This window comes from Artemia sp. Qi Xiang Cuo, chromosome 11 (genome assembly GCF_049724085.1).
Source record: "Artemia sp. Qi Xiang Cuo chromosome 11, ASM4972408v1, whole genome shotgun sequence".
NCBI classification, from domain to species: Eukaryota; Metazoa; Arthropoda; class Branchiopoda; order Anostraca; family Artemiidae; genus Artemia; species Artemia sp. Qi Xiang Cuo.
This window is the reverse complement of record NC_142804.1, coordinates 13,569,134-13,597,117: the sequence shown is the minus strand read 5'-3', so window position 1 is coordinate 13,597,117 and position 27,984 is coordinate 13,569,134. Positions and strand designations below refer to the sequence as shown.

The window sequence follows — 27,984 nt, the reverse complement described above, 5'->3', positions numbered from 1 at the left end:
TTTTCAAGTAAGGCATTCCTTGGCTTCATCAGCAACTTTAAATTCAAAGCTTGTGTACAGGTCGTATGTCAAATTTGTCAGTTTGTTCCAGCTTGTTATATTTCTCTACGTTATTAAGGGTGTTTTGCTTTTTACATTTTTTCCTATTGTCAATATTTACAGTTATATTCTCAATTTTGTCATTATTGGAATTGTTCTTATTTTAGGGACAAGCTTGCTAAAGGCTGTACTGGTGTAATTTGCTTCGCAGTAATTATTTAAAGTGCTGCCACTGCTGTATCAGAGAACCAAATTATGTTGCGCTGCCAGGATCCATTTCAATCTTTTCACTATGCGTCTTTTCCACATTTTTATTTTACGGCTTTCATTGTCAATATGACTAAAACTGTATGAGCCTCATGATTAAACTTTCTCTGCATTTTGCTTGTTTTTAGTTTGTTGTTTTTGGCTTGCTTTGTCTTTTTAGTTATTCGGTGGGTCCTTGGAATCCGAAGATGGAACGCATTCGTATTAGGGATTTCTCTTTTTTTCTTACCGTCGAAACATCGAATCATTTCACTAGGAAAACGGATAAAATAAACTAATCTAAATAGGGTATAATTTAGTATATTTATCTGACGTAATCCACCGAGTCCTAAGTTTTAGGATACTATTCAGATTTATTTTGTAGCTAAGGTATTCTAAGGCCCATTCTTGATGAAGCAGGAAGTCTAAAGACGCTGTATGTCTTGGTTCACGTTCATTGTGTTGTATTTAGTAATAATAGCTGCTTTGAACCACCACAGTATAAATATATACGAAAAGTCCTTGAGCCTCCATTGAAGATTGTTGAAACACTCTTAAACCTCATAAACTAGGCCACTTTTGTTGACCCTGCCTTAGTGCACAAGCAATGACAAATGTTCAGTGAATCACAACAAGAAACTTGCTCTTACAGTCTGGACACTTCACAAATGGTAAATATTTACCAAATCATATTGTTGAGTAACAACTAAAGTGAATACACCATTCGATGCCTTTTTTTATGCTGATTACAAATATAATAATCATTTCTATCAGAAATGAATATTAGCCCCCCGCCCCCTCCCTATATATGCCAATTCAGGGTTTATATTTCTACATTAGGGGGGGGGGGGTAAAGTTTAAACACACTTCTCATTTACATAAAATAAAATTTGCCCCCACCCCCCTAATGTAGAAATATATATTTATATATATATATATTTAAATAGGCCTATATATATTTAAATATATATTGGGGGGGGGGGGCTAAAATTCATTTCTGATAGAAATGATTATTATATTTGTAATCAGCATAAAAAAAGGCATCAAATGGTATATTCACTTTAGTTGTAACTCAATAATATGATTTGGTAAATATTTACCTCACAAACAGCTTGCTATGAATGTGTGTCATGTTTACAGAAACTTTTGGTAAAATTCTACTTTAGTTACTTTTACCTATCTTGGAAAGGGGTGAGGTTAGCAAAATGAAACTTTCAGGGATAGGTCTACAGGCTAAAATATGTCCTGGGAAGGTATTTTGAAGTACTTATCTCCTTCCCTTCTCCCTCTAGAGGATCCTGAAATTTGCCTACATGACAGGTCAATACCTATTGAAATTTTGACAAAACAACATTTTACCTTAATTTTCAGTTATAAGATTCTTTTTCTCAAGCTTTAGTTTTGAAAATGCAATTCCTGTTATTTGAGTAGTATTTTAAGCCATATCAATGTTAATTTTCAAAATTTAGGAAATGTATTTGTATATCTTTAAAACTCTATAAATCAGGATTGAGCAAAGTTGCGAGGCTGAAAACAATTTGTTGGACTTCATTTTAAGCAGAAAATCTATCTTAGAAGGTATCACTTCTATAACACACAGATTTTCAAAGGTCATCAAAGGTCAGGACCCTCTAAAGGGAGAAGGAGTGGAGGTAGATACTTCAAAATACCTTCCCTGGGCATACCTTAGCCTTTAGATCTATCCCTGAAAGTTTCATTTTCCTAACCAAACTCCTTTCCAAGATAGCCAAAAGTAGCTAAAGTAGAATTTTACCAAACTTTTTGCTAATGGTTGTATATATTTATAATGTGAACCATGAACTGTCTAAAGTCCTACTTATTTGGGAGATGGCTACTTTCAAGCAGTGTTCACATGCATGTCTAGGTAGAATCCCCTGTCTAGCCAGACTTCAGTGTCTAGGCAATGACTGTTCACAAGTAAAATTTGGTGATTAGCTAAAACTACAAATTTAGTTTCAAATAGATTACAGTCAGGGGTGTTGTTTGGCGGTGGCAATTGTGCCCCCCCCCAATAATGTGAATAAAAAAATTATTATACATCCTATGTCCTTTAACTATCTGGATGTGGACCCCTCCCCCCCCCCCCCATTAAAAATGCTGGAGATTTGCCCCTGATCACAGTTGTCATTTCTTGCCAATCAAGAGAGCTTATGCAGGAAAAATTTTCAAAATTGTAGGCCTAATCTTTATTATTACTGTGACAAGATAATGGATAACATATGCAAAACAATTGCCTTAGTGTTCTTCACTATTATGTCTGGTGTTGCATATTTGCCTAAAATGAAAAAAAAACACAATGAGAAAAAAAAAAATGAAATTCCAGTGGTGGAACTTGACAAATTCTGATTGGCATTTCTATTGTTTTGCATTTCTTATCCAACTCAATCATGACAAATCAATGCTTGTTGATTATATAACTTTAAAAAATGGATATATAATCAAATAGCAAGTTTGAAACCAATGTTAAGCTTTTTTGTAACCAAAAACTAGAAATTTTTTGGTCATTTTTAAAGGTTGAAAAAGGGCTGAAATTTGAATTTGCAAGAGAAGCTATTAATGTTTTTTTGTAAAGAGCATAAAAAAGGCAGTACTCTCCCATTATATAGGGCTTTCTAAAAAGTCAAGTTTGGTTGATGCTAATGAAATAAAATAGGATGAATATATAATTGTTTATAAACAAATTTGGGCTATATATTTGCACATTTAGGGGGTGGGGGTAAAGCATAGCATATATTAAATATGTAACCTAACCTAGGTACCCCCCCCTTAAACCCCAAAAAATAACAGTTTAAATATCGTATATGCAATGAAAACCACGCTATGCATTCCATTATTCTATAGCAGTGTCTTGAATTAACCCATCAAAAATGGGTTTTTGTGACTGGTTTCCTTGTAAAGGTCCATATGATGGGAAAGTACCAAGGAGGCATTGAGTGGTATGTTTGCCTTATTCATAAGTCAATAATACAAACAATAATATATTTCCCCAGAAATGCATCCTGAATCCAAATTTAACATTCATATGTATTGGAAATGATCTTTACTCCCACTCCTATATATACCAATTCAAAGTATATATTTGCACATTAAGGGGGATGGTGATAAAGTTCAAACTCACCACTATAGTCAGACTTGCATTCTGAATCCAAATTAGAACATACCCTGAATTGCTATATATAGGGGTTGGGGTAAAGTTAATTTCCAATGCATATGAATGTGAAATTTGGACTCAGGATGCAATTCTAACTATGGAGGTAAGTTTATTTCTTAGCCACCTGAGTAGTTCATTAATATAAACATTACCCCCTTTATCTTCACTTCTTTCACTGTTGCACATTTTTTTAAACAAAATAAAAAAAAACATGGATCCAAATGCATTTTCTGCTTTCAAATAATCTGTATAGGTAATTAAACATCATCAATGCCATCTAATAGTTTGTCACATAAACATATTCCAAGACAAATGCTGATGAATTAGGTTAAGTTAGGTTTGGTTAGATTTGTTTGATGGTGGTTAGGTGTTTGTTTATAAATGATTTTCAAGACTTTGAGAATAGACACAAATATTTAAAAATGTGATAGAAAAACTGGAAATACAGGGAAAATAGTGAAGATAAAGGTTCTGCCCTGCAAAATATGTTAACTAGGATTATTCTGCATATTATGAAGTAAGCATTGTTTTCTTAAAATGTTTCCTTGTGTACTGTTAAAACCCTAGGCTTATACCATTTTCATAATTAAAAAGTCTTTTTGATGCAATGCTTTGTTACTAGTAGGACATTTGTTCTGATGGTTATTGTGACCTAGTTACCCTTTCCAATTAGAAATCTGCCTATGTATGAAATGAGAGGAGAGCCTCTGGTCTCTTTAGGAATACCAGGTCTAGGACAGTTGGTTGGTCAACTATTTTTTAAAGCAGGGTAGCTTATTGTTAATATCAATGATTAGGCTTATAGTACCTAATGTGACATATGGAAACTGGTCTTTCCATATGATATTTGGCTGGTTTAAGTTGCTGCAGTTAATAGGTCACCTTGTTGGGTGTCAATAATCATGTGAATGAGATCTGATAGTTTGCTATCTGTTTCCTCTGGTGACACTGCTGATGTATTTCTATATACATGCCCCAATTTTGTCAGGAGGATAGTATTAGCTTTCTGGCACTAAGATACCAAAGAATGTAGTTTCAGCCTAGAGTTATCTAAAGAGATAGTCAATACAGGTGACAGTATAAGATGATTTGGTAAAATTCTAGACAAGCTACTTTTGGTTATTGTGGAAAGGGGTTAAGTTAGGAAAATGGAACTTTCAGGGATGCATATATGGACTAAAATATGTTCTGGGAATGTATTTTGAAGTACCTACCTCTACTCCTTCTCTCTTAAGAGGTAGTCTGGGCATCAGGTGTTGAAATTGTGAAACATACCCATATGTTGATATGTTAATGGAATGGAGCAGGTTCAAGAATTAGCCTACCCCCACCCTTCTAAATTGACCATGCTGATTTGAAAAATACCAACAGCACTTTCTTACAAGGAATGGAAGACTCTGAAACTCATAAACTCATATTATGTGTCATAATAAACCCATTCTGTTGTACCCCCTTCTTGAAATAAGCAAGATAGCCAAGCATGGCACCTTGACAATATTTGGAAACAGTCTTGAATATGGAATTGAATGGCACTGGTCTTTTGTTCAGAGTAGGAGCATTTGTGAAACTTGAATTACCTTAAATTCCATTGTGCTAGCATGAAAGGATGGTTGCTTGCAATATGCCTGCCAGTGATGACTTCAAACTTTTTTTGAAGACTCTGGGGTGTCCCAGTGTAGATGCTACCCTCTATGCTCCCAGTCCCCTGCCACACCATGCTTGAATAACTCTAGGTTCTGAGATTGGATGGTTTGATTGCTTAAGGAGTTCCAAAGGAGCAGCATGCTTGGAACATAAGTGGTAATGTTCTCTGCAGTTGGTAGTTTGTTGTGTATTTTTCCTTAAGTTTCTCTGTGTTCTCTGGTGGGGTTTGATGGGAAGAAGGCTTGAGCTAGAGTTGGCTTGAAGATGTTTAAAAGCTGTGATGACATCACCCCTTTTTTGGTAAACATAGGTTGGAATTTCCAATGTTGCAAGCCATTTCATGGTAAGGGAGGGTCTTCAAGTTGCATGGCATTTTGGTCACACACCACTGGACACTTTCAAGGAGCTGTTTTTCACCCCTTAATTGAGGGGAGGCAAGGGTCATACCAAACTCCAGTGCTGGCCTTACCATAGAGGTGTATAGCTTTTTGATAGCATGGTGGTAGCAGCTGACAAATGCTCTTTTGATAATGCTAAGTTGTCTCCCTGTATTTGCAGCAACTAAGATGGAACTTGCAACTAAGATTCAGAACCATTTCTGGGGTTGATGATGCCTGGGGAAAAATTAATTATACTCCCCCTCCCAATTCAAATATAAGCAAAAAAGCTGAATCAATGAGAAAAACTTGATAAAAGTGGGCAATTCCACAGCCCCTCCTAGCTGCAGTGCCTAGGGCAGCTGACCAGGTTTTGACAGAGATGCAAATCCAAATATGGCTCTGTTATATCCATAGTGTTAAAGTAAATAATAATAATAATAAAAAAAAATCAATTTGGGATTAAAATAAAATCAGTGGTTTTTCTATTAACTTACTACCTGAAAGATATACATATGCTTGAAATATATACTCATGTCAAATATGCTAATTGTTGCTGTTGCAAATATTATTTCAACCTTTAAAGGAGTTTCAAACTTTATTGTGACACACAGTTTTTTTTTATATTATTTTGTGATAAAACTAAAATAAGAACATTTAATTCCAATGCTTGCTTAGTAGATGACAGCCATCTGTTAAAAATGCATGAATTTCTGATGATGAAATTCATTCCACATATCTGTTTTCACAGCTACATTCATTCCATTTAGTTTAACATCCCATCAATTTTGTCAAACAAAAGTAGTTGGGTTGTTCGCATCTCAATGAATTTTTAAAGGGTTAGAAATGGTAAAATTAAAGATTTATGAATCATGAAATTTACTGTATTTTATGGAAAAATATTTATTTGATATTAATGACTATGAAATATCAACTTAGCATTAAATTCTGGATTAAATGGCACATTTTCTTATAAGCTCTAATACTAAAATACAAAGGGAACCAAGTAACACTTTCAAGGTTCAAAATGGATTTGTAATTTGGAAAGTTCTTTGAAAGTTACATAAAATGGGATGTTTTATCTTATAGGTAGCAAATTGCTTGAACAAGCTTGCAAATTTACTGAAGATTTCTGGTACATTAGGAAGCTGCTTAGCTAGCCAAATAAAACTTTCAAAAAGAAATCAGAAAATCAACCAAGACTTAGGTGGGGAGGGGGGGCTAGTTGACAATTTTGCAATAACCAATTAGCTTCTAGCCTGGTAAGTTTAGTTCTAAAGGCAAAAAATTATAATATTAACAATTTATACAGCTTCCACGTCATTTTTGTTGGTATAACTTCATTAAATGTTCTTTCATAGGCACTTAATTTTGGCTTAGTTTTGATTAAATTCTGAAAATACCATGGGTTGTCAAAATGAAATTTGATAGTTTAGATGAGTTAAGAGGGAACTTAAACAATTATATATAAGTGAGAGAATAGGAAAAACTTGTAAATTTAATATTAATTTAAAAGACCTTCCATGATAGTTTTGCAGTTTTTGGTATTATTGGGGAAAAAACATGATTGAAACATGGTACAGCAAAAAGAAACAAAAAATATTTAGAACCACAAGCTTAGAAGTTACAGTTACCTTTGGGAATCAACAAACTGTTAGTGTTCAAATTTTTGCTAAAGAAGGCATTATCAAATTTGACAAATTAGTTTTGTTTATTAATTTTCATGGTTCAACATGGCAACATTGGTGAAAAAGTTGTACTGCCCTAAAACTTCATAATGTGAATCATTCAAAAGAAAAATCCTTAGAAAATCATGGTGTATAGGTATGAATGGACGAAAGATGAGTTAAGGAAGCAAAAACTTTTTATTCTGATGTCCTTTATGTGTAAAGGACTACACATTCTTAAATTCATTTTTCCCATGGGGTTTGCTAAGTATTTTTTTTACAGATATGAATATTTATTAACAAACAAGAATGTGTAATATAGTGAGCTTCATCTGCAAGGAAAGTCTTATAAATAGAATGTCTTTTACCATGAGGCTAAACAGTTTAGCAGAATCCAACTTGCAAAGCTTCTGGGACCAGCAAACTATTAGAAATGCTTGTTAAGAAAAAAATATATTATAAGTAGTGTGAATCAACTTTAAAAACAAGGCAAGTGGAAAATGAACAAAAAATGTAACTTTAAAACTAATTTTGCACTACCAACTAAAAAAAGGTCAAATTTACAAGGGCTTTTACAGCAATTTTGAATGTATTTGTGTTAACAATGAAAGGTGAGAACCTTGTTGGTGTTGTAGCTAGTTTAAAAGGTGATGTCTTCAATAAGATTACCTCATTTATAAGTAAAAATGACACTCTTGATCATAAAAGCTGTGTTGCATAGCCTAAGATTAGGAGCATACCTGCTAGCATAGGAGGCCAAAGCCCTTTTCCTCCCTAGAGTACCTAATGTTACACAAGTGTCATATATGCTAGTACACTAAAGGACAATTTTGGAAATGTTAAGAAACTGCAGATTTGCTAGATTAAAAATGTCTATTTGTGTAATTAGAACTCTTCAGAAAATCAGAAATTACAATTTCAATGACAAAAATTTTGTTTCATTCAACAAAGAGTGTACATGTTGGCATGGGAAAGGGTTGAAGCCCTTTTCTTCCATGAAAAATCCAATTTTATGAAAAATGACTAATGCTACAGGAAAGTTCTAGGAAACCTAAACAACTGCAAATTTTGTTGCATAAAAGGGCATTTATGCAGAATTGTAAGAGTTTTTTGCTAATAAATAATTGTATACAGAATAAAAAGCCAAATTAAAGTAAACAAAAGTTTCTCTCCCCTCCTCTCATTCCCTGAGTAATTTTCTGGATTTCCAGTTTATAGGGTTATTTGTGTTAATTAAATACTCTGGTGAGGATTAACAAAAACCTCAGGGTTTTTTGAAAAGGGAATTGGCAATCTAAATTGTTAAATTGGTTTGTTTATGTATCTTCCCTCAGTTTTAGTGTCTTACTGATATTCCTGTTGCTAGGCTCTGTTGAATCATGATGTTGTAGTTGGAGAATATCCCCTTTTATATGATTTTTACTAAAAAGAGTTGAACATTTTCTATTCTAGTTGTCTTGTTAAAAGTAGGTAAAAACAGCTGCAATTTCAGGGATTTAGTGTCAAATCTTCCTATATGAATGGGGGGGGGTCTGAAGAGTTTTAAATGATGTTGCATTCAAACTTTCATTTTGAACAATGTTCAAATTTTTATTATTCCAAAGGAGGTTATTTGTAGCTTTAATTAAACTATAATAATGACCTATTTATCTTTTCAGATGGGGAAGTATTCTTTAGAACCAGACAATCCAGTCAAATCATGCAAAGCAAGAGGATCAAACCTCAGGGTCCACTTCAAGGTAAGAATCCCTTAATTTCATTATCTGATTGTTTGGTTCACCCTTCCTTCAGGTTTTGGCTGATTTGGTCCTTTGTTCCTAACTCTTATAGTCTTATTTTTAGTCTTCTTAAAGTCTTAACTCTTATTTTTGGCAATGCCTAATTTTGTAGGATTTTAAGACAGTATGGTTATATTTAGACATGTTCTCATGTAGTATTAGGACAGGCAATACGTTTATGCTGAAGAACATGTGCCTTAAAACAGGCTAAGGAAAGATAAAACAAGAGGTATAACATATCAAAATAATGTTTGTGCTTCTAAACAAGCTGATAATTAAGATTCAGGCCAAAAACAGATAGTCTTTCTCTGTAAAATACATTAGTCCATGTGAGGTGGATTCTGTATCTCTTCACAGTGGTATAATTAGGGAGGCCTGGCCCTCCCCCAAAATTTCATTTTTAGCTTAATATCTGGCTCAATGTCACAAGTTTTTTTTCTATTCTTTTGAAAGCTCCTTTAAATTGCCTCACAACAATATAATGTTTCTTTACAAGTTTATTTTTCATTTTGTACATCTATCTAGGTTCAATACTTTTGAGATCTGTCTCACACACTAAGCCAGAAGGTGTCATTCCCACATTCACTCTGTGTTCAAAGTTACAGCCTTGCAAGAGTTGAACAAAAGTCACTTCCAAGTTTCTCTTGACAACCTTGTGGCACAAGCAACCAATATCAGGTGTATTACATCCTTGCAAACCTCAAAAATGCAAGTTGGGATTCTGTCTTGTAGTTTCAAACAGGCAAAAATATTATTAAAACAGACAAGGCACTATTACAAAAAGGCTTATTTTCTGCTGTGCATAATTGGTAACAAAGGAAACTTATGCAAATCCACAATGTAGACCTTTGTCTCTGTTTCAGGTTTGTCTTTTACAGTTTATTGCCTTGAAGCCCCAACAACAGATCTGTATCTCATGTAGTCTTCCTTTTCAAGATTCTGCTCTACCTTCCTCTTGTAAATAACACAAATATACAAGGCATGTTTTTTAAGTAAGTACTGTTTTGGAATTAAAAAAAGACGTACAAAGATATAACTTACAGGACCCTCAGTGCCTTTGGGGAAACATCCCTGTTATGGCACTCTCTAGATGGCTGTCAGTTGGTTCGTCAAGTCTTGCTTCTCTGGTACTTAGATATTGCAATAATTTTATTTTTACATGAAAGCCTGTACCTTAATCTACTTTTCTACATAATTTCCGTGAATATTGACGCACTTGTCATAATGTGGTACCAGTTTTTGAATACCCTCCTCATAAAATTCTGCCGCCTGACTTGTTAACCACTGTATCACAACTGTTTTGACTTCGTTATTGTCTTGAAGATGCTGACCACCCAGGTGTTTCTTCATGTGCAGGAACAAATGGTAGTTGCTGGACGCCAGATCAGGGCTGTATGGGCATTTAAAAGGCATCAGGATCAGGGAATTTAAAAGATTTGATGAGATCTTTGGTCTGATTAGCCACATGTGGATAGGCATTGTCATACCCTTACTCCACTTGTCATGTCTTTTGTTCTGGATTGCACGATGCAGATCATTCAATGTCTCACGATAAGACGCTGCATTGATTGTCTCATTACGAGGCAGAAACTCCATTAGCAATACTCCTTTTTTGTCCCAAAAAACTGTGCACATGATTTTCCGGGCAGAAATTGTTTGCAAAACTTCACTTTTTGGGTGGTGATGAATGTTGCCATTCCATTAATTGTTGTTTTGATTTTGGTGTGACGTAGGCCACCCATGGTTCATCACCAGTAACAATTTGGTCTAAAAAATCTTCACCTTCATTGTGGTACCGCCCAAGGAAAGTCAATGCATTGCCTAAACGTTGGGTTTTGTGCAAATCCATCAACATTTTTGGAACCCAACGTGAACACAATTTCCGGTAATTCACGTTCTCAGTCACAATGTGATTCAAAACACTACAAGAATATTGAGGAAACCAGTCGCACATTGATGAAATTGTAAAGCATCTGTTTTCTCTCACCTTTTCTTCCACTCTGCACCAAACTTTCATTAAAGACCAAAGGACACCCACTCCATTCTTCATCTTGCACATTTGTGTGGCCATCTTTAAATGCTCTCACCCATTTCCTTACCATGCCATCACTCATAATATTTTGTCCGTAAAATTCACAGATCTCACAATGAATATCAATTGGTTTTACGCCTTTAGCACTAAGAAATTGTATAATAGGCTGTACTTCACAATTGGCAGGACTCACGATTGTCGGAGGCAGCTTAAACACTCAGTAAACATCGTATACAATGACGAATCAGACTGTAATGGCGTCAGTGCGAAGACAAGAGATGTAGGTAACCAGCGTGCATGCGCAGAACGCCAACCATAGCGCTGCGGCGGCAGAATCGCAAAATGGTACTTACTTAAAAAACATGCCTTGTATATATATATATATATATATATATATATATATATATATATATATATATATATATATATATATATATATATATATATATATATATATATATATATTCCGTATATGTAAGCCAGCAAGGTGACTAGTCACCTTGCTGGGCTGACTGTTGCACACAGCTCAGCATGAGTTCCGTAAACGGCATTCATGCACCATGCAACTCCTGGAAGTGATTGGTGATATTCAAGGTGTTTTGTTTGATTGTATTTTTGTTTATTTTTCCAAAGCATTTGACAAAATTTGCATCCAACTTCTTGTTAAGAAAGGTCATCTATATGGCATTGGCCGGTGATCTAAAGCTTGGATAACAGATTACCTTGCAAATGGACCCAAGAGGTGACAGTAGGAGATGCTTTGTCATCACATATGCCTGTGATAAGGGGATTTCTGCAAGGTATTTGTCTTTGGCCAGGACCCTTATGCCTTTTTGTCAACATTTTGCTACATATTATTAGAGACTCCACTATGAAAATAGGTACTTATTAAGAATCCAGTAGTCAAGCGAGAAAGACTGCATCGAGAAAAACCGAGATGTTACATGAAAAACAGGTTTCCGCTGGCTTGTGAGGTGTTGCTCACTCCGTGACAAAGATTTAAACTTTAGTTTTTTGGGGCTGAAGGGGCAAAAAAGGTACCTAGGTTAGGTTACGTATTTAATATATGCTATGCTTTACCCTTCCTCCTCCCCCCCCCTAATGTGCAAATATATAGCCCAAATTTGTTTCTGAACTATTATATTTTCATCATATTTTGTTATATTTCATCCTATTTTGTTATATTTCATCAGCATTAAGGAAACTTCACTTATCGCGTGACTACTGGATTCTTAATAAGTACCTGACATGTTAGTGGATGATGTAAAGATATGCTGGTCATTTATGAATGAGCGTAGGATTTTGCTACTTCAGGATTATTTGAACATTCTGCAATAGATGGTGTACTGCGAACTATATACTTATCAGCGAAATTAGTGAAGTACTGCATTAGTTGTGCAGACTCCCTCAAGTCAATCTCGAGAGTGAAGTATGTTCAAGAGCTTGGGGTTTACTTGGACTTCAGTCTGAAGTTTGATAAATCTGAAGTACAGATGCTACCTTTTGGTCAAATTTACCAGTTATTATGTTTAAGACGCTCATTCTTCAAGTTTATCCTTCTATCATTAATTTCACTTTATTTGTCTATAGCACTTCCAATACTCGAGCATTGCTTATCAGTGTGGTATCCTTATGATAATCAAGATTCAGCGAGGAGGGATGCCTGAGATATCTACCATACCATCAGAGAGCACAGAGACTGAAGTTGCCTAGTTTCCAGTTCTAGTATGACAGAGTGGACCTAATAAGTATATTCCGCATTGTAGGGAACATTGTTAATACCACTTATACCAACTTCTTTGCTTCCTAGCTTTCCAGAAAAATATCCTGATTTTCCCCATACATAGGTGCACATGGGTCCATCCTTAGGGGGAAGAAAGTATCAACATTTTTCTTGAAAGGAGGTTGCTGAACATCATTAGTTGGACAACAACATTAGGAAAGGTTAAAGCCTAGAATATTTGAAATCAATGTGCTAATTGCTTTAGTTTTTAACCAGCATAAGTGTTGAATTTTTATGTATACATGACTAAATTATGATTGATGTTCATAACTTGTTGAAACATATGGCTTTCCCTTTATTGGTTGTGATCAGGGTTACCACCCCTAGTGATTTATCACTATTTCTAATGATTTTTATTTTGCCTAAACAAAAAAATCACTAAATGAGCACGTAAATGACTATATTACTGAATAAAATCACTAAATCAACCATAAGATTACTATAACCATAAGATTATTATAAGATTTTTTTCACTTGGTGGCAACCCTGGTTGTGATGTATAAAATATTCTTTTTTTTATTTACTATGAAATAATTGCCATGTATTTATTTTGTAGAATACAAGAGAAACAGCTACAGCCATTAGAAAGATGCCATTGAGAAGGGCAATGAGATTCCTCAAAAATGTAACTGAAAAACAGGAATGTGTTCCCTTCAGAAGATTTAAGGGAGGAGTAGGCAGATGTGCTCAGGTAAAGTCCCTCCCTTCCTTCTTTGGCCCTTCGCTTCTTTAGATATCAAAAATATTTGTTGCAATAAACTGTAAGTGAATAGACCTGTTCCAGTAGTAACTAAAAAAATAGTTTGGAAATAATGTGCAAATCAAGAGCCATACACATTCCAGATATTAAAATTTTTTTAAGCCTATATGCACTCATTATATTGTAAGTAAAATTATATAATTCCATAAAAAGGGGATACCTTCCCGTCCAAAAGTAACCCAGTATTGATGAAAATTGTCCCTCCAAACAAGAGCATATCCAGGATTTTTTTTTTGGGGGGGGGGGACAAATTTTTTAGGCTTCAAAAATTCGTTTATCTACATTTTTGCTACGTTTCTACGAGTTGGGGAGTTTTTTGGGACGCGGGGGAGGGAGGGGGGTAAACTGGTAACCCTCCTTGCATGGATATGGCCTTGCCTTCAAATTCTGGATGCCCAAAAATCTTCTATCTGTATTTTATAGCCCCTCTAACTACGAAAATACAATATTTTATAATTACAGAAATCATGATTTGTAGCAAACATTTTAAGAGCACAGAGTCACTGGAGGATAATTAGGCATACAACAGTCTTTGGCCATTGCATCGAAATGTGGGGGTGTGTTAAAATTTTAAGGTAGCTATTTTAATTAGAAAGGGTGAAAATAAAGACAAGAATATGTGTTTGAAGGCAGTGCAATCTGTTTTATGAGAAAAACAAGGAAAAAATAAGTTCTGAAAAGAAGTTTAATGATAAGTCATGACCCATAAAAAAATGGATCATTTGAGACAAAAAGTTTTGCAAGTAAATAAAGGCACAAGAGCTTTGGTCCCAAAATTATTTTTTTATATGCTTGGAAATAGTCATTTTGGTATGATGTTGGTATGTTTTATCATGCGAATTTCGTAGATCATTTTTATAAGAATGAAAATATTTTGAAGAAACTTAAATAAACATCACTGCCATCTATTAAATTTGTCAACGTCCCTGTGACATCCTATTGATTCTCAAGTTTGATCTCGTCATTCACTTTAGGATTGTTCTTTTGTTTCCTTGAGAGATTTCTTTTTAAAATGGTTTTTATGTAATTATCGTATTGATTGTGACAAAAATTGATATTGAAAAGAAGAATGCCTGGGAGTTCAAGCAGTATTTAGTCTATATTATAATAAGAAAAATTGTGTACAAATATATTGTGCTTTCAATAGAGCGCAAATGCTGTCCTGGTTGTTTGTGGGAGAGGTAAAAGGCAAGATAAAGAATACAGCACAAGACTTCTTAAAGTCCAAACCGGCGGTGCTGATCTCCATCTTAAGGCCGTTCAGTCAAGAAGTGAAATGAGGGGATGGGGGTCAGCCATCCTGTGCTTTCGCACGCCCTTCCTGCTTACCTTCCCCAGACTTCTCCAGGTACCCATCTAGAGCTGAGTCGACTGGCTGAGCTTACAGAGTCATGTTAGAGGAGAGGAGTGACATGCATTTCATGAAACGTTATTGTACATAGAAATATTGTAGAAAAACTTCCTAAACAAAATTCACCACCTTTCGTCTTTTTACAAAAGAAGCAGTGATGATATAACAGTTGCTCTATAAAGCAAAAAAAAACTTTATCATTGTAGTGAACATGAAACAGCTATACGAATATTTATTATATTAAATTATTAAATCATATTAAATTATAATATGAGAATAAATCGCAGCAGAGCTCTGAGAGTATATATTAAATATTATTCCGAATATATAAAATTATTCCAGCAAAGCCACTTGGTGTGTCACCAATATTTCTGTGTTAATAAACAGAAGCATTACGAAGATTTGAAGAATCACTCCTTATAGTGTTGATTAATGTCTTGTTTTGCAACTTTTGTGGTTTTTTGGTCCTTCCCCCTTCCATTAGAGCTCTGACCCTTCCCTCGTCTCCAACTAAAGAACCCAATACTAATTTAATAGTCACCTAGAAAAGAAAAACATTGTTCAAGGACTGACTAAACACAGTAATGTAATGAAAACAAGACAACCAGCCCAGGTCAAACCCCGTTAGTCCCCCATTGGCATCACAAACCTTCATCCTAGCAAACTCTAAATACATTATTGTAATTATTCCCTGTGGGCTGATCCAATAGCTAGAACCAATAGCTAGAAAAAAGAAATAAAAGTATTTATTTAACAATGGAGAAAGAATTAATTTATTTAATTAATGTCTAGTTTTTTGAAAAATTCTCGGAAACATCAGATCTTATTTTTATATTTTGTTCAGGACAGCGCCAACCTGTGAGTTGAGGTTGGTACAAACTCTGATCATTGCCAACCTCTGATGATTCCCACCCCCCTCCCCCTATTAAACAGAGAAAACATTAACAGGGTCAAAACAACCAAAGGGTTATCAATGATGTGACAAAAACTTTAACTATTTTTCAAAAAACTGTAATCTATTTTTATTCAAATGTTAGCATATCGTATTTATTAAGGTAATGTGCCTTTTGCTGGTATATGATACTTTTTCATGGGTAATTTTATCGCCACTGCCTTAATTTCGTTTCGAATGTTATTTGTATTCTTTTTTACAATATTGATAATAATTACAAGGCTTTGGTTGACACATTACCTAATCAAGTTGGTATGAGACATATTTCTGATGGAACTGTTGTCCATAAATCGTTCAATATTTCTGAATTTTAAATTTAAAAATAATTGTTTAAAACATGCCTGAAATTAAGAATACCATAGGGATGGAAAAAAACACCTGAAATATGAAAAATTTGCAGAATAGTTTTTTAAAACTATGTTAAGTGATCTATAAGTGATGTATATCTGTGTCGGTCAATTAATAAAAGACTTAGTCGAGAAACCCTAGCTGTAAGTTCAGGGAGTTCAGTTGTAAAAGACAGTTTTTTCACGAACAGCTGTAAGTCACGCTGTGGCATCATACCATGAATCGGGAAGATTTGCTCTGTTCCTGATTCGAATCTGATTCCTCGAAAACCCTGTAACTATATAACTACTTATCCATTATTCTATTATTATGACAAAATCACATTTGCTTGAATAAAAAGAGGGTTTATGTCCGTTTTAAGGTAGAATTGAATATATACAACATCCCCCCCCTCGTGTTTTTAGGCGTTTATTGCAGCATGATTATAATTAGTTTTCTTTGCAATAAAATCCAAGCTGTTGGAGAGCCACCCAAGGAGGCGGCTACAGAAATCAGCAGAATTTCTTATTCTGCAGATTTATGGATATAAATCCTTCCAAGGATTTCAGTGTATTACAGCATGATGTTAATTAGTTTTTTATGTAATACAGGCTAAGCAGTGGAAAGCCACTCAAGGACGGTGGCCAAAGAAGTCAGCTGAATTTCTCCTTCAGTTGTTGAAGAATGCTGAATCGAATGCTGATTTCAAAGGTTTGGATGTAGACCACTTGATTATCGATCATATCCAAGTTAACAGAGCCCCCTACATGAGAAGGAGGACATACAGAGCCCATGGCAGAATTAACCGTAGGTTTCCCTTTATTTTTAAGAATAATTCTTGTGTCCCTTAAATGGGCACTAAGCATATGCGTTTATATAGAGATAGTAATGTTTGAGACGTTCCCACAAAAAGGAAGATGTCTTTAAAAAAAACTGCCCCCCCCCCCCCCTTAGAACAGTGGAAAACTGCGCAAAAAATACATTTTTGGCATTTCAGATCACTATCCAGATTTTTTTTTTCTTCTTTTTTTAGAGATGCAATTTGAGCGATTGTACTGAACACTTGGTTTTAGAAAGCATAGTCAGCTAATTTGAACAATTTTATTTTAATTTTAGTCTTTCATTAAGTAAAAAAAGGGTAAAAAAAATCGTCTGTTATAATGCAATAGTAATGTCTATGGAATAGTATTGATAAGACAATTAATGACACAACAAGATTTGAAGAATTTAGAAATAAAATTAATGAAAAAAAGTATTCTAATTATGAGTTTTAAGTTATTATTTGTCATTTTTATTTGTGTTTTATTTATAAATTTATGGAAAGGTAATAATATGATAATTAATGATATAAAATGGTTTAAAAAAAATTAGAAATAAAGTCAAGGAAAAAATGTATCCTATTAATGAGTCATTTCTTTTTCTTTTGTTGATTGAGGTGTGTGAAGGAGTGAAGGGGATTATTTGGATAGTTTTTTTTTGTTTTTCTTTTTTTGGCCGTTACAGTGACTCCAGTAGCAACTCAGCAAGGAATTATGTATTTTTATTTATACACATATTTATATATATTTTTTTTATATTATCAGTATTTCTGGTATATTTAATTTGTGCTATTAACTAGTACTAAAATTTTCTATGTTTTCTTCTATTCCTGACACGCCCCTAGAACAACTTGCCTTTGCAAGTTAATGGGCAGGCTAGAAGATTTAGTTGAAAGACTTTGTTTTTTCATGTATTATATGTATGCATTTTTTAAGTTCTATTTTTTATTCATAAACTTTTATTAATGAACTTAAAAAAAATGATGACATTCAGTATTGAAATGTAATAGAAAACTGAAACCTCAATGGAAGAGTTGAGGGGGCAGTAGGCATCGAATTTATAGAAAAAATGCAAAGGAATCAACTGAAATAAATTTATATCTTTAATTAAAGAAATTCGTTAAAACTTAAACTAAACAAAAATTATTCTATATATGAGGAGCTTACCTCCCCGTCAGAATTGTCTACATTATGATAAAGTTTAAGTATGTTATTAAGGCAATGCTTAGAGGATGAAAAATGCTAATTTAGTTGAATTTGTTTTTAGCAATACTATTTTCTGTTCAGATGTTTTGAAAGGTGATCGGTAAGCCAAACATGCCAAAAAGGAATGCTCAATTTAAGTATTAGTGTAAAATTTTTCTTTTTTTTGTGGGGGGGGGGGTCGCACATAATAAATTATAAAATTATTTTTATTTTAAATTTTATTATCCTCTTTGTTTTCATTTGAAAGCAATTGTTCTTTTTTTAATTTCTCATTTACTCACCATATCAGAGAAGATACTAGAATACGTCGAGGGGATCGTTTTCCCCTCAAACTCTCGTAATTTACGCTAGATTTAACAATTTTGCTAAATATATTATATAAGCAGTGGATATGATATATATATATATATATATATATATATATATATATATATATATTAAAATATTAAATAATAATATTAAATATATATTAAAATATATATATATTAAAATATCATATCCACTGCTTATATAATATATTTAGCAAAATTGTTAAATCTAGCGTAAATTACGAGAGTATATATTTGAAATCAGCATTAAAATATTATTCTTTGGATGTATCTATTGGTATCAAAACTCCGTTTTTTAGAGTTTCGGTTTCTATTGAGCCGGGTCGCTCCTTACTTACACTTCGTTACCACGAACTGTTTGAAATATGTGGACTATAGTAATTTTTGCCGGAGTAAGATCACATATGCACGTTTATATGTTTTTATTTGTATGTTTTCCCAGAGGTGAACTTATTGAGCTAATGGTCCTATAATGTCTGGAGAGGGATCACTCGAACGGAAATTAAAAGTTCTAGTGCCCTTTTTAAGTGACCACAAACATTAGAGGGCAGATAGCCCCTTCCCATGCTTCTTTTCCCCAAAAAATCGTCTGATTAAAATTTTGAGATAGCCATTTTGTTTCCAGTTGAAACAATCACGCGACAGTATGCAATGGGTAACGGAAGCGAGCATTGGTTGGTTTATTATTCTCGCAAGAGAGCATATGTTTTTTTGCCTTTTATCCGATAGACTCTCCTCTTAAGTTTAGTATTTTCAATAGTTTTTTGTCTTAAACAACCTTGCACTGAACTGAACAACCTCTCTCACTGAACTGGGTCTGGTACATGAAATAAGTTCCTCCATGCGGGGGCGTAAATATCAAGTGATTCTCGCAAGGTAACTTTTGGGATATAGGCTCCAGTTCATGCTTCTGAAATCAAGCTTCGGTTGTAAATTTCTGTTCTTCTGTTGTTAACTTCTACAGAATTGTAAGACCAATTATTAGTGAGGTTTAAAGACCAGTGAGGTAACTACTACCCTTAAGTTGGAAAACTAATACCCCGTAAAGAGACATAAATAATAAAAAAAGTTTTGCTTAAAAATAATAAGAATTGAGATCTTCAGCATAATTGTTCCCTCACCCAACTCCAGCACTAATAGAGATATGCTGATAGTTTATCTACTAACCGTGAATCATTATTTTGGGAAAGATTAATTCCACTTCTATCAAATGCTGATACCAGGATAAGATTAATGTTGAGGATGGAAAAAATCTCAGAGCAAATGATTAGCAGAAAGATTATAATTGGTTTTAACTCTGTTGGGCGGAGGCAGTCCTTCTGAATTTCGCCGAATTTAAACAAGGGTTGTTAAATCTTCCTAAAATTTAGTATTTGTAAATAAACAACGTCAGCGCAAAATAAAAATAGTTAATTTTTGGGCGGTGCATGCTGCTTGGATCCCCTCTATCACCTCAAAATACTTGCCTTTCATCGGCCTTTTCAGGCGAGGAAACACAAAAAAAATCCGGGGGCCAATTCTGGGCTGTAGGGTGGCTGCGGAAGCGTTGGGATGCCAGCCTTGGTCAGGTAGCTGTTCACGAGAAAGGCGGTGTGATCTGGGGCGTTGTCGCGTTTCAACTTCCAGTTGGCTGCGATGTCTTGTCGGACCCGATTGACCAGTCGTTTGAGTCTCTTGAGCACTTCCACATAAAACATGGCGTTGACGGTTTGTCCAGGAGGAACAAATTCATGGTGGACGATGCCTTTGACGTCAAAAAAGACAATGATCATCGTTTTCACTTTGGATTGGCTCATTCTTGCCTTTTTTGGGCTAGGAGACGCCGACGTGTGCCACTCGGAAGATTGCCTGTTTGTCTCGGACTGAGAACTGTGGAACGACTAAATTTGTAAGCCCACAGTTTTGCTTATTATCAATGATTAAATTCTGTCACTGCGTGTTACCGCAATGTTTTCCCATGAAGTTCTGGACGGCAGTAGAGTTATTATTTAGTTACCACTAAAATTGTATGTTAAACTTGACTGTTTCATGACAAGTTTTATTTGATGAGCAAGTTGAGGTAAGAAAAAAAAGAATTATCTACATAGTTTCATTTTGATTATGAAGGTTTCTGGTAACACGATTTGATAATAAAATTTTACGGCTTGGATATGATTAATCCAAAAATTGCCCCAAAAAATTTGACTTTAATTATGATAGTATAAGTTAAACATAAGTGAGCCGAACAAAAAATATAGCCATATACCAACTATGGAGAAGGCAGTTTTGTTCATTTTATGTTTCAGTTTTTACATTTACTTCCATCATAAACTATTTTTTATTTATTAGACTGACATCTTAATCTTGTGCAGCATCTCTTAAAAACTGTACTAGAATCTGAAATTGCTGCATATGCATTTGGGTAAACACTTGAAAATTGGTAAGAGGGATGGGTTTGAAATCTCTTCCCTCCTAAATAAAGAAGTTTTAACCTTAAATTTTCCTAAGGCTATATTGCTGATCTTAAAGGAGGTTCAGGGAGGTAATAATTTTCATGCTTCTGAAATCAAGCTTCGGTTGTAAATTTCTGTTCTTCTGTTGTTAACTTCTACAGCATTGTAAGACCAATTATTAGTGAGGTTTAAAGACCAGTGAGGTAACTACTACCCTTAAGTTGGAAAACTAATACCCCGTAAAGACACATAAATAAAAAAAAAAGATTTGCTTAAAAATAATAAGAATTGAGATCTTCAGCATAATTGTTTATTATGATTTATTAGACTGACATCTAAATCTTGTGCAACATCTCTTAAAAACTGTACTAGAATCTGAACTTGCTGCATATGCATTTGGAAATTATGTTTATTCTATACTAGTTTGTATGGAAATCAATGCAGCTTAAACCGCTATGTATGCTGCTACTACTGCCTCAGTCTCAGTTATATAAACGTATTGAATTCAAATCAAGTATTTTGCAGTAGCCATCAAGACATGGCTAATTGTAGAAAAAGCCAAGACAGATAATCTGAGTAATTGAGAGGTGAATCTGGGATAACCCCTTTTTAAGATTGTATAAAATTTGATGTCATTTGTTAATAGATAAGTCTATCTATCATTTATCCATAGATCATTCCTAGGGCAGAACTAAGGTAGATAGTCATAGAATTAAGGGATGAAAGATTGGATTGATTTTGGGTTGTCGCGTGACGGACAATGTCCTCTGGACTTGTATACAAAATCTGGGACTGAATTTGGTTGGACTTACAGACCTAAGCCTCTCAGGCCGCTTGTGGTTTAAACGTGGAATACCATGTCATAAATATTGACATATGACCAACAACTCCCTCACAATAAATTGAATAGGTTAGTAAACATCAGAAAAAGTCATACATTCAGCAGCTGTTTGGATTACTAATACTATTAGCTGCTAACACTAAAATTATTAGAACTATTATCTGTACCCACACCTTAAAATGAGAGGTTTTTGGAACAAAATAATTGTTTTTTTTTTCTAATAGTATAGATGGAAATAAAATTTAAGCTATGTAAAACCTATGTAACAAATTTAGTAAAAAATTACGGTTTCTAAATTTTCAAAGCCGCAGGAGAATAACAGTCAAAAATCTCGCTTTTATCTTTTTTTTTTATTCCCAAGTAAATCTCTAGCAATTTTCATTTGGAGGGATCGGTCTTCATCTCCTTCCTCTTCTTCTTCATAACATAAGAAGGCCATAAACGCTGAGTGTGGGCTTGTGACACTCGTTTGTTTTCAAAATATTTGCCAAATTGACGCACAAATCTTTCATCTTCATTGGGCAGTCTTCTACTAAGACTATTAGGACTATTTGCTGTGCATACACGTTAAAATGATAGGTTTTTTTAATCTATTGGAGCCAACAATTTCACTTTTATTACTTCTGTTTCTATTCCGCAATAATTCTCTAGCAATTTTCTTTCGGAAGTTCTGGTCTCCATCCCCTTCCCCTTCTTCTTCATGAAGTAACTTCTTCTTTGGTCGATAAACACCAAGTGCAGGCTCGTGAAAATCTCTTATTTTCAAAATGTTTGCCAAATTGACGGACAGTTTTTTCATCTTCACTGAACAGCCAACAAGAACCTGTTTCTGTTTCAACAGTTCTCTTCCTAAAAGACAAATTCTGAAACATGATATTTTATGCTCATGATTTCAAATATAGTTTGACATCAAATAACTTACAAAATCAAATGTGATTTTAATAACAAACTATTAATTTATTAAACCCAGTCAAGGGTCGATCTAAGATAAGGAAATGAACCTTTTTTTTCTTTTTTTTTCTTTACAGCCATTAATCCAATGCAAATTTAGGGGGGATATAGTTTTATCCCCCGGCAACTTCTTTTCCCTTTGTTTTATAGTTGGCTGCATTATTTTGCGTATGCTATTTTGGAAATGTGCTTTTACGTGTAGAAAGAAGAAAAAAAGACACTAGAGCAGTGACGGATCCAGGGGAGGGGGAGGAGGCGCCCCCCTAACGTTGTCTAAAGTAGTGCTAATTTACTTAATTAACGCAAGTTTGCGCTAATTAAACTTGCTCCTAAAGCAAGTTTATCAGATCAACCTATTTCACCCGCCCCTCAGTCTCAGTTATATAAACGTATTGAATTCAAATCAAGTATTTTGCAGTAGCCATCAAGACATGGCTAATTGTAGAAAAAGCCAAGACAGATAATCTGAGTAATTGAGAGGTGAATCTGGGATAAGCCCTACTGCGATTGAGTAGCAAGATAAAGGATTGATGGAACTGGAGCCTATATCCCAAAAGTTACCTTGTGAGAATCACAAGTACAGTCTAATAATGTTGTTTGAAGTGCATTTACTATTGCACTTCAGCGCCATTAAAATGTAAAACTGAAAATAGGTGTGATTTTGCAGTCGTAAAACTGGCTAAATCAATGTAAATTGCACTAAGTATATGATTTGAATTGACTTAAGGAGAGAAAATTATTATACCATGCCCCTTGACTATCCGGATATGGACCTATTTTTTTGCCCCCCCCCCCAAAAAAAATGCTGGAGATTTGTCCCTGTTTGATTGTTCAAAGAAATCTCACAATGTACATGATCATTACACCCATTTAGGTGCATTTTCGAAAACTTTGGGGGCGGGGATCTTCAGAAACATCAAGGTCCAAAGTCCAAAGTCTTACCCAAATAATCTAATCAAGGATTCCGATTCCAAACGGTCTTTACAAAATTGTCACTGTGTTTCAGCTCTGACGCTCTGACAATAATGAAAAAAAAAAAAAAAAAAAAAAGTAACAGACTATTAGTCACTATTAGACACACACACACACACAAACACACACACACACGTCCGCTTCTGGATATTATAATATATATATATATATATATATATATATATATATATATATATATATATATATATATATATATATATATATATATATTAATATTATAACATAAATATCAAATGGATATAATTCTATGTGAAGTTGACCTAAAATCCGTTAGTGAGCTAATTTTCTTCACTGCTGTTTTCAGTATGTTATGTATTTATATTTGCTTTCTTTCTATAAAATGTTAAAATCCCTCACTGCTTAGGGCCATTAATATATTCTATTTTATTTCCTTTTTCAAGCATTTTCTTCTGGCTGTTGTATGATAATATGTTGTTATAACAGCCAATAGAGTTTATTTGTTTTTCCAATTCATTTACTTTTACTATTCTACAATTTTATTTACTTTTTTGAAGTGCAGGTTCAGTTCTTGTTGTTCTAGTCTTTGAGGAACATTATACTGATGGTTTTGTATAAGGGCTTATATTTTAATTCAAGATTGCATGCTTCGGGTGGGAAAGAATTGAATGTCCCCTCACAAATCCACCTGTAACGCAGAATTATGTTCAAACTTTTTTTGTGAGTAATTTACACTTCTGTTTTAGTAATTGATGCTTGGTAATGGGATGAGATGTAACTAATTTATAAAAATAGACAGAGCCTCTGTTTTATGGTTTATAAATAAGATTCTCAGTCAAGACACGGTCGGGTTGTCTAAAGATACAGTAAATAATGTTTCAATTTTTGTATTGTTATTATAAGTTTTTCTGTGCAATAGTTTTATACAAGCTAATTTTTACCGAATTTATCTGATTGTTTGTTTAGTCTTACCCCTTGTTTAAGTGATCTATTGTTAACTAGTTAAAAAGTATAATAATTAGTTGAGAAGTTTGATAATAATAAGCTGAAAGCATATTTTATTTTAGCTTACATGAGTAGCCCTTGTCATATTGAAGTAATTCTCTCTGAAAAGGAAAACGTTGTATCAAAGGCAAGTGATGAGGAGCAGACAAAGAAAAAGGTTTCCAAGAAAAAGTTGGCCCGTCAGAAGATTGCTCAACGTGGCGAGTAGAACTTTGTGGTTCTTCGAGAAAATAAATAAAGTTCTCTCGGCTTCGTGCGATTTTCACTTTGCTATCTAGACTTAACTAGGTCTTAAAATAAATCTAGTTTTAATTAGCCCACCCATACACAATTCCTGGAAAAACCTTGTCTTAAATATGTTTTAAGTAAAACCGAGAGAATAAATAAAGTTCTCTCGGCTTCGTGCGATTTTCACTTCACTATCTAGACTTAAATAGGTCTTAAATTAAATCTAGTTTTAAATAGCCCATTTATATACAATTTCTGGAAAAAAACTGGTGTTAAATAAGTTTTAAGCAAAACCGAGAGAATAAATAAAGTTCTCTCGGCTTCGTGCGATTTCACTTTGCTATATAGACTTAAATAGGTCTTAAATTAAATCTAGTTTTAATTAGCCCACTTATACACAATTCCTGGAAAAACCTGGTCTTAAATATGTTTTAAGTAAAACCGAGAGAATAAATAAAGTTCTCTCGGCTTCGTGCGATTTTCACTTTACTATCTAGACTTAAGTAGGTCTTAAATTAAATCTAGTTTTAAATAGCCCATTTATATACAATTCCAGGAAAAACTTGATCTTAAATAGGTTTTAAGTAAAACCGAGAGAATAAATAAAGTTCTCTCGGCTTCGTGCGATTTTCACTTTGCTATCTAGACTTAATAGGTCTTAAATTAAATCTAGTTTTCATTAGCCCACTTATACACAATTCCTGGAAAAACCTGGTCTTAAATAGGTTTTAAGTAAAGTTTCGGCCTTAAAGAAATCTAGTTTTGAATAGCTCGCTCGTACAAAATTCCTGAAAAGGAAAATTAGGAAGGTCATTATCATTAGTGACAATCAATGTCTTTTTTTTTACCCAAAAGGATATCTGTAACAATTTTTCACCCTCCCCTTTGGCTTACTTTCCAACAAAAATTAAGATTGTCGAATTTTCTGGAGAATATATAAGACTGTAGTAAACATTTCTAAAATATGCATTGAAGCAATATAATAAAGCAATAAAATAAATATATAATAGCAATAAGAATAAATAAATATAGCAATAAAAATAAATTTAATATGTATTTTTGCATAGAAGCAATAAAATAAATATGGATTGAAGCTTGATTATTATTAATACATGTATAGTATGCATAATGGAGTTAAAAGGGAGTAAAGGTAAGTGAACCAAAAAAAGAATACACCGAAAACAAGCTGTTTCGAATAACATGCAGATAATACAAGTAAAATAAAGATATTAACAAATAAATAATCCACTGGCACATAGCACGATAGAGGCTATCCGACTTATCCAGCTTACACAGAAAGCGGACACGACGTTAGTCCGCCGCTACGTGGAGGGCGTGTTTAACTAATTGAAAAGGCACCATTGGCGTCCAGGTCGCATAATTGATTGTCCACAATATTTCAGGAGCAGTTAAGAGTAATGAGTTGAAACTTCTAAACAGAACAGGAAGGTTAATAAGTCAAAATTTTCAGGGGATGTTAACGTATTTGAAATGTTAGGAATTATCCTTATTCGGATGCTAAGAAATATATTAGAATACATAAAAAGATACTATTTGTATCCAGGGTGTCCAAAGAGTGAAGGTGAAAATTTTCAAGAACAACAAGGAAATAAGTTTGAAATTTTCAAACTAATGCTGAACTCAATAAAAAGCTATTATGTACATCCAGACTGTCAGAATAATTACGATTATTAACAACACCAAAATAACGCTTATGTCAAAATCACAAATGAAAGGGTTTAAAAAGTCAGAAATACAAATAGCGAGCCAGCAGTGGCTCAGTTAACTCTTGAGATGATGAGACTAGACCTTTGTTTCTAGCCCATACTGTATACATAAGAGAAACTTCGCAAAACGAAAATCTACAGACCAGATAAATTTCTTATCAGTAGTTCGTGAACAGTCCAAAATCTATTCAATGCGAGGATATGAGGAATGGCAAAAGCGTTGTACACGCAGGCAGGAATACGCCTGCTATACCAGGCTTTACAACGGACAAGCATTCCAGACTGCACTTTTGACTTTTTCGGTTAGGTGAGTGATGAGGAGTGCCTCGTCGATTTCATTGCATCTCCTATTGAAAGATCTAGGTACTTAATGAAAGTAGATAATCAATAATCCAAATTCCTAGTTGAATGCAGTCGACTTGCATATATATTTACCACTCCCTCTTCGACGCCTTAGACTTGAGACCAATTTCGGCATAATTTCACCAAGCCTATGAAAATTCTTCTCAATAGACCACACGGTTTTACTCAAATTTTGAATTTATCGGTGTAGTTGAGTATGAAAAGATCCAATTCTTTAAAAATAAAACCAGTCTTAATCTTTTTGGGGTTCAGTGGTTATTTTATTATTTACTATTGTTCATGCTCTGAAAAGGTAGATACGAAAAAAAAAATCCAAAGATTATTAGTGCAGGAAGAACTAAAACGTAAACTCCTTTTCCTTACTAGCAGCATATAAGGGGTAGAATTTGCAATTCTGAGCCATTTTGGTTTGCACCCGTAGTTGATGTTCTATATAATTTGAAGAAGAACGAATAGTCTATGCCTACATTTATGGGACATAGTAGGGCGGTGTTCTTTGCTCTTTTGCTTGATCTTTTGATGAACTTAAAAAACTAGGATGCTCCAGGTTGTTTTTACTTACTTAGTTTGCTTATACTTACTGCAAGTATTAAGTACTATTATACAAGTATTACAGTAAGTTAATCACTGCCACCACAACCTCTACTTTGTTATAAAGATAAAATTTTAAAACTACAAAATGATGTTAGATTATTTATTTCAAATTTGCGCCCGAGGCGAGTGCCCCCTCAACCCCTTTCCTCTAAAACCACCTATGGGGAAAGGGGTGTTAAAAACCTTGTGAAAAATAAACTTAAATGTGTTTTAAAGATGTCTGAAAATTCTGATGGTTCTCTTCTGAATTTTCTCCCGTCAGTCAAAGGGAAAATCAAGTCTCTTTGTTGAAAGGGGCCATCACAAATTTGAGCCCAAGTTGAGGTTGAGCCATTAATTGGATCATGTTTCTTAATTAATTGGGTCAAAATTGAGCTGCTTTCATTGTTAAGATTGTCTTCACTTTCTGTT

At 34.0% G+C, this 27,984-nt stretch overlaps 1 protein-coding gene across 1 annotated transcript; it reads left to right on the top strand.

The window, feature by feature from the left end:
* The first annotated feature begins 685 nt into the window (after nucleotides 1–685).
* On the top strand, nucleotides 686–24,913 carry RpL17 (ribosomal protein L17). The gene is made up of 5 exons (XM_089097075.1): nucleotides 686–721; nucleotides 8,804–8,884; nucleotides 13,295–13,429; nucleotides 16,740–16,935; nucleotides 24,724–24,913. The coding sequence occupies exons 2-5, from the start codon at nucleotides 8,804–8,806 to the stop codon at nucleotides 24,867–24,869; spliced, it is 558 nt and encodes a 185-aa protein (XP_088953201.1). The 5' UTR covers nucleotides 686–721; the 3' UTR covers nucleotides 24,870–24,913.
* The last annotated feature ends 3,071 nt before the right edge of the window (nucleotides 24,914–27,984 follow it).

Excerpts from the sequence above, each read along its gene's own strand:
- RpL17 (XM_089097075.1), top strand. The coding sequence starts at position 8,804 with ATGGGGAAGTATTCTTTAGAACCAGACAATCCAGTCAAATCATGCAAA. Across the intron at positions 13,430-16,739 it reads GAGTAGGCAGATGTGCTCAG|GCTAAGCAGTGGAAAGCCAC; the intron begins GTAAAGTCCCTC and ends TATGTAATACAG. Across the intron at positions 16,936-24,723 it reads AGCCCATGGCAGAATTAACC|CTTACATGAGTAGCCCTTGT; the intron begins GTAGGTTTCCCT and ends ATTTTATTTTAG.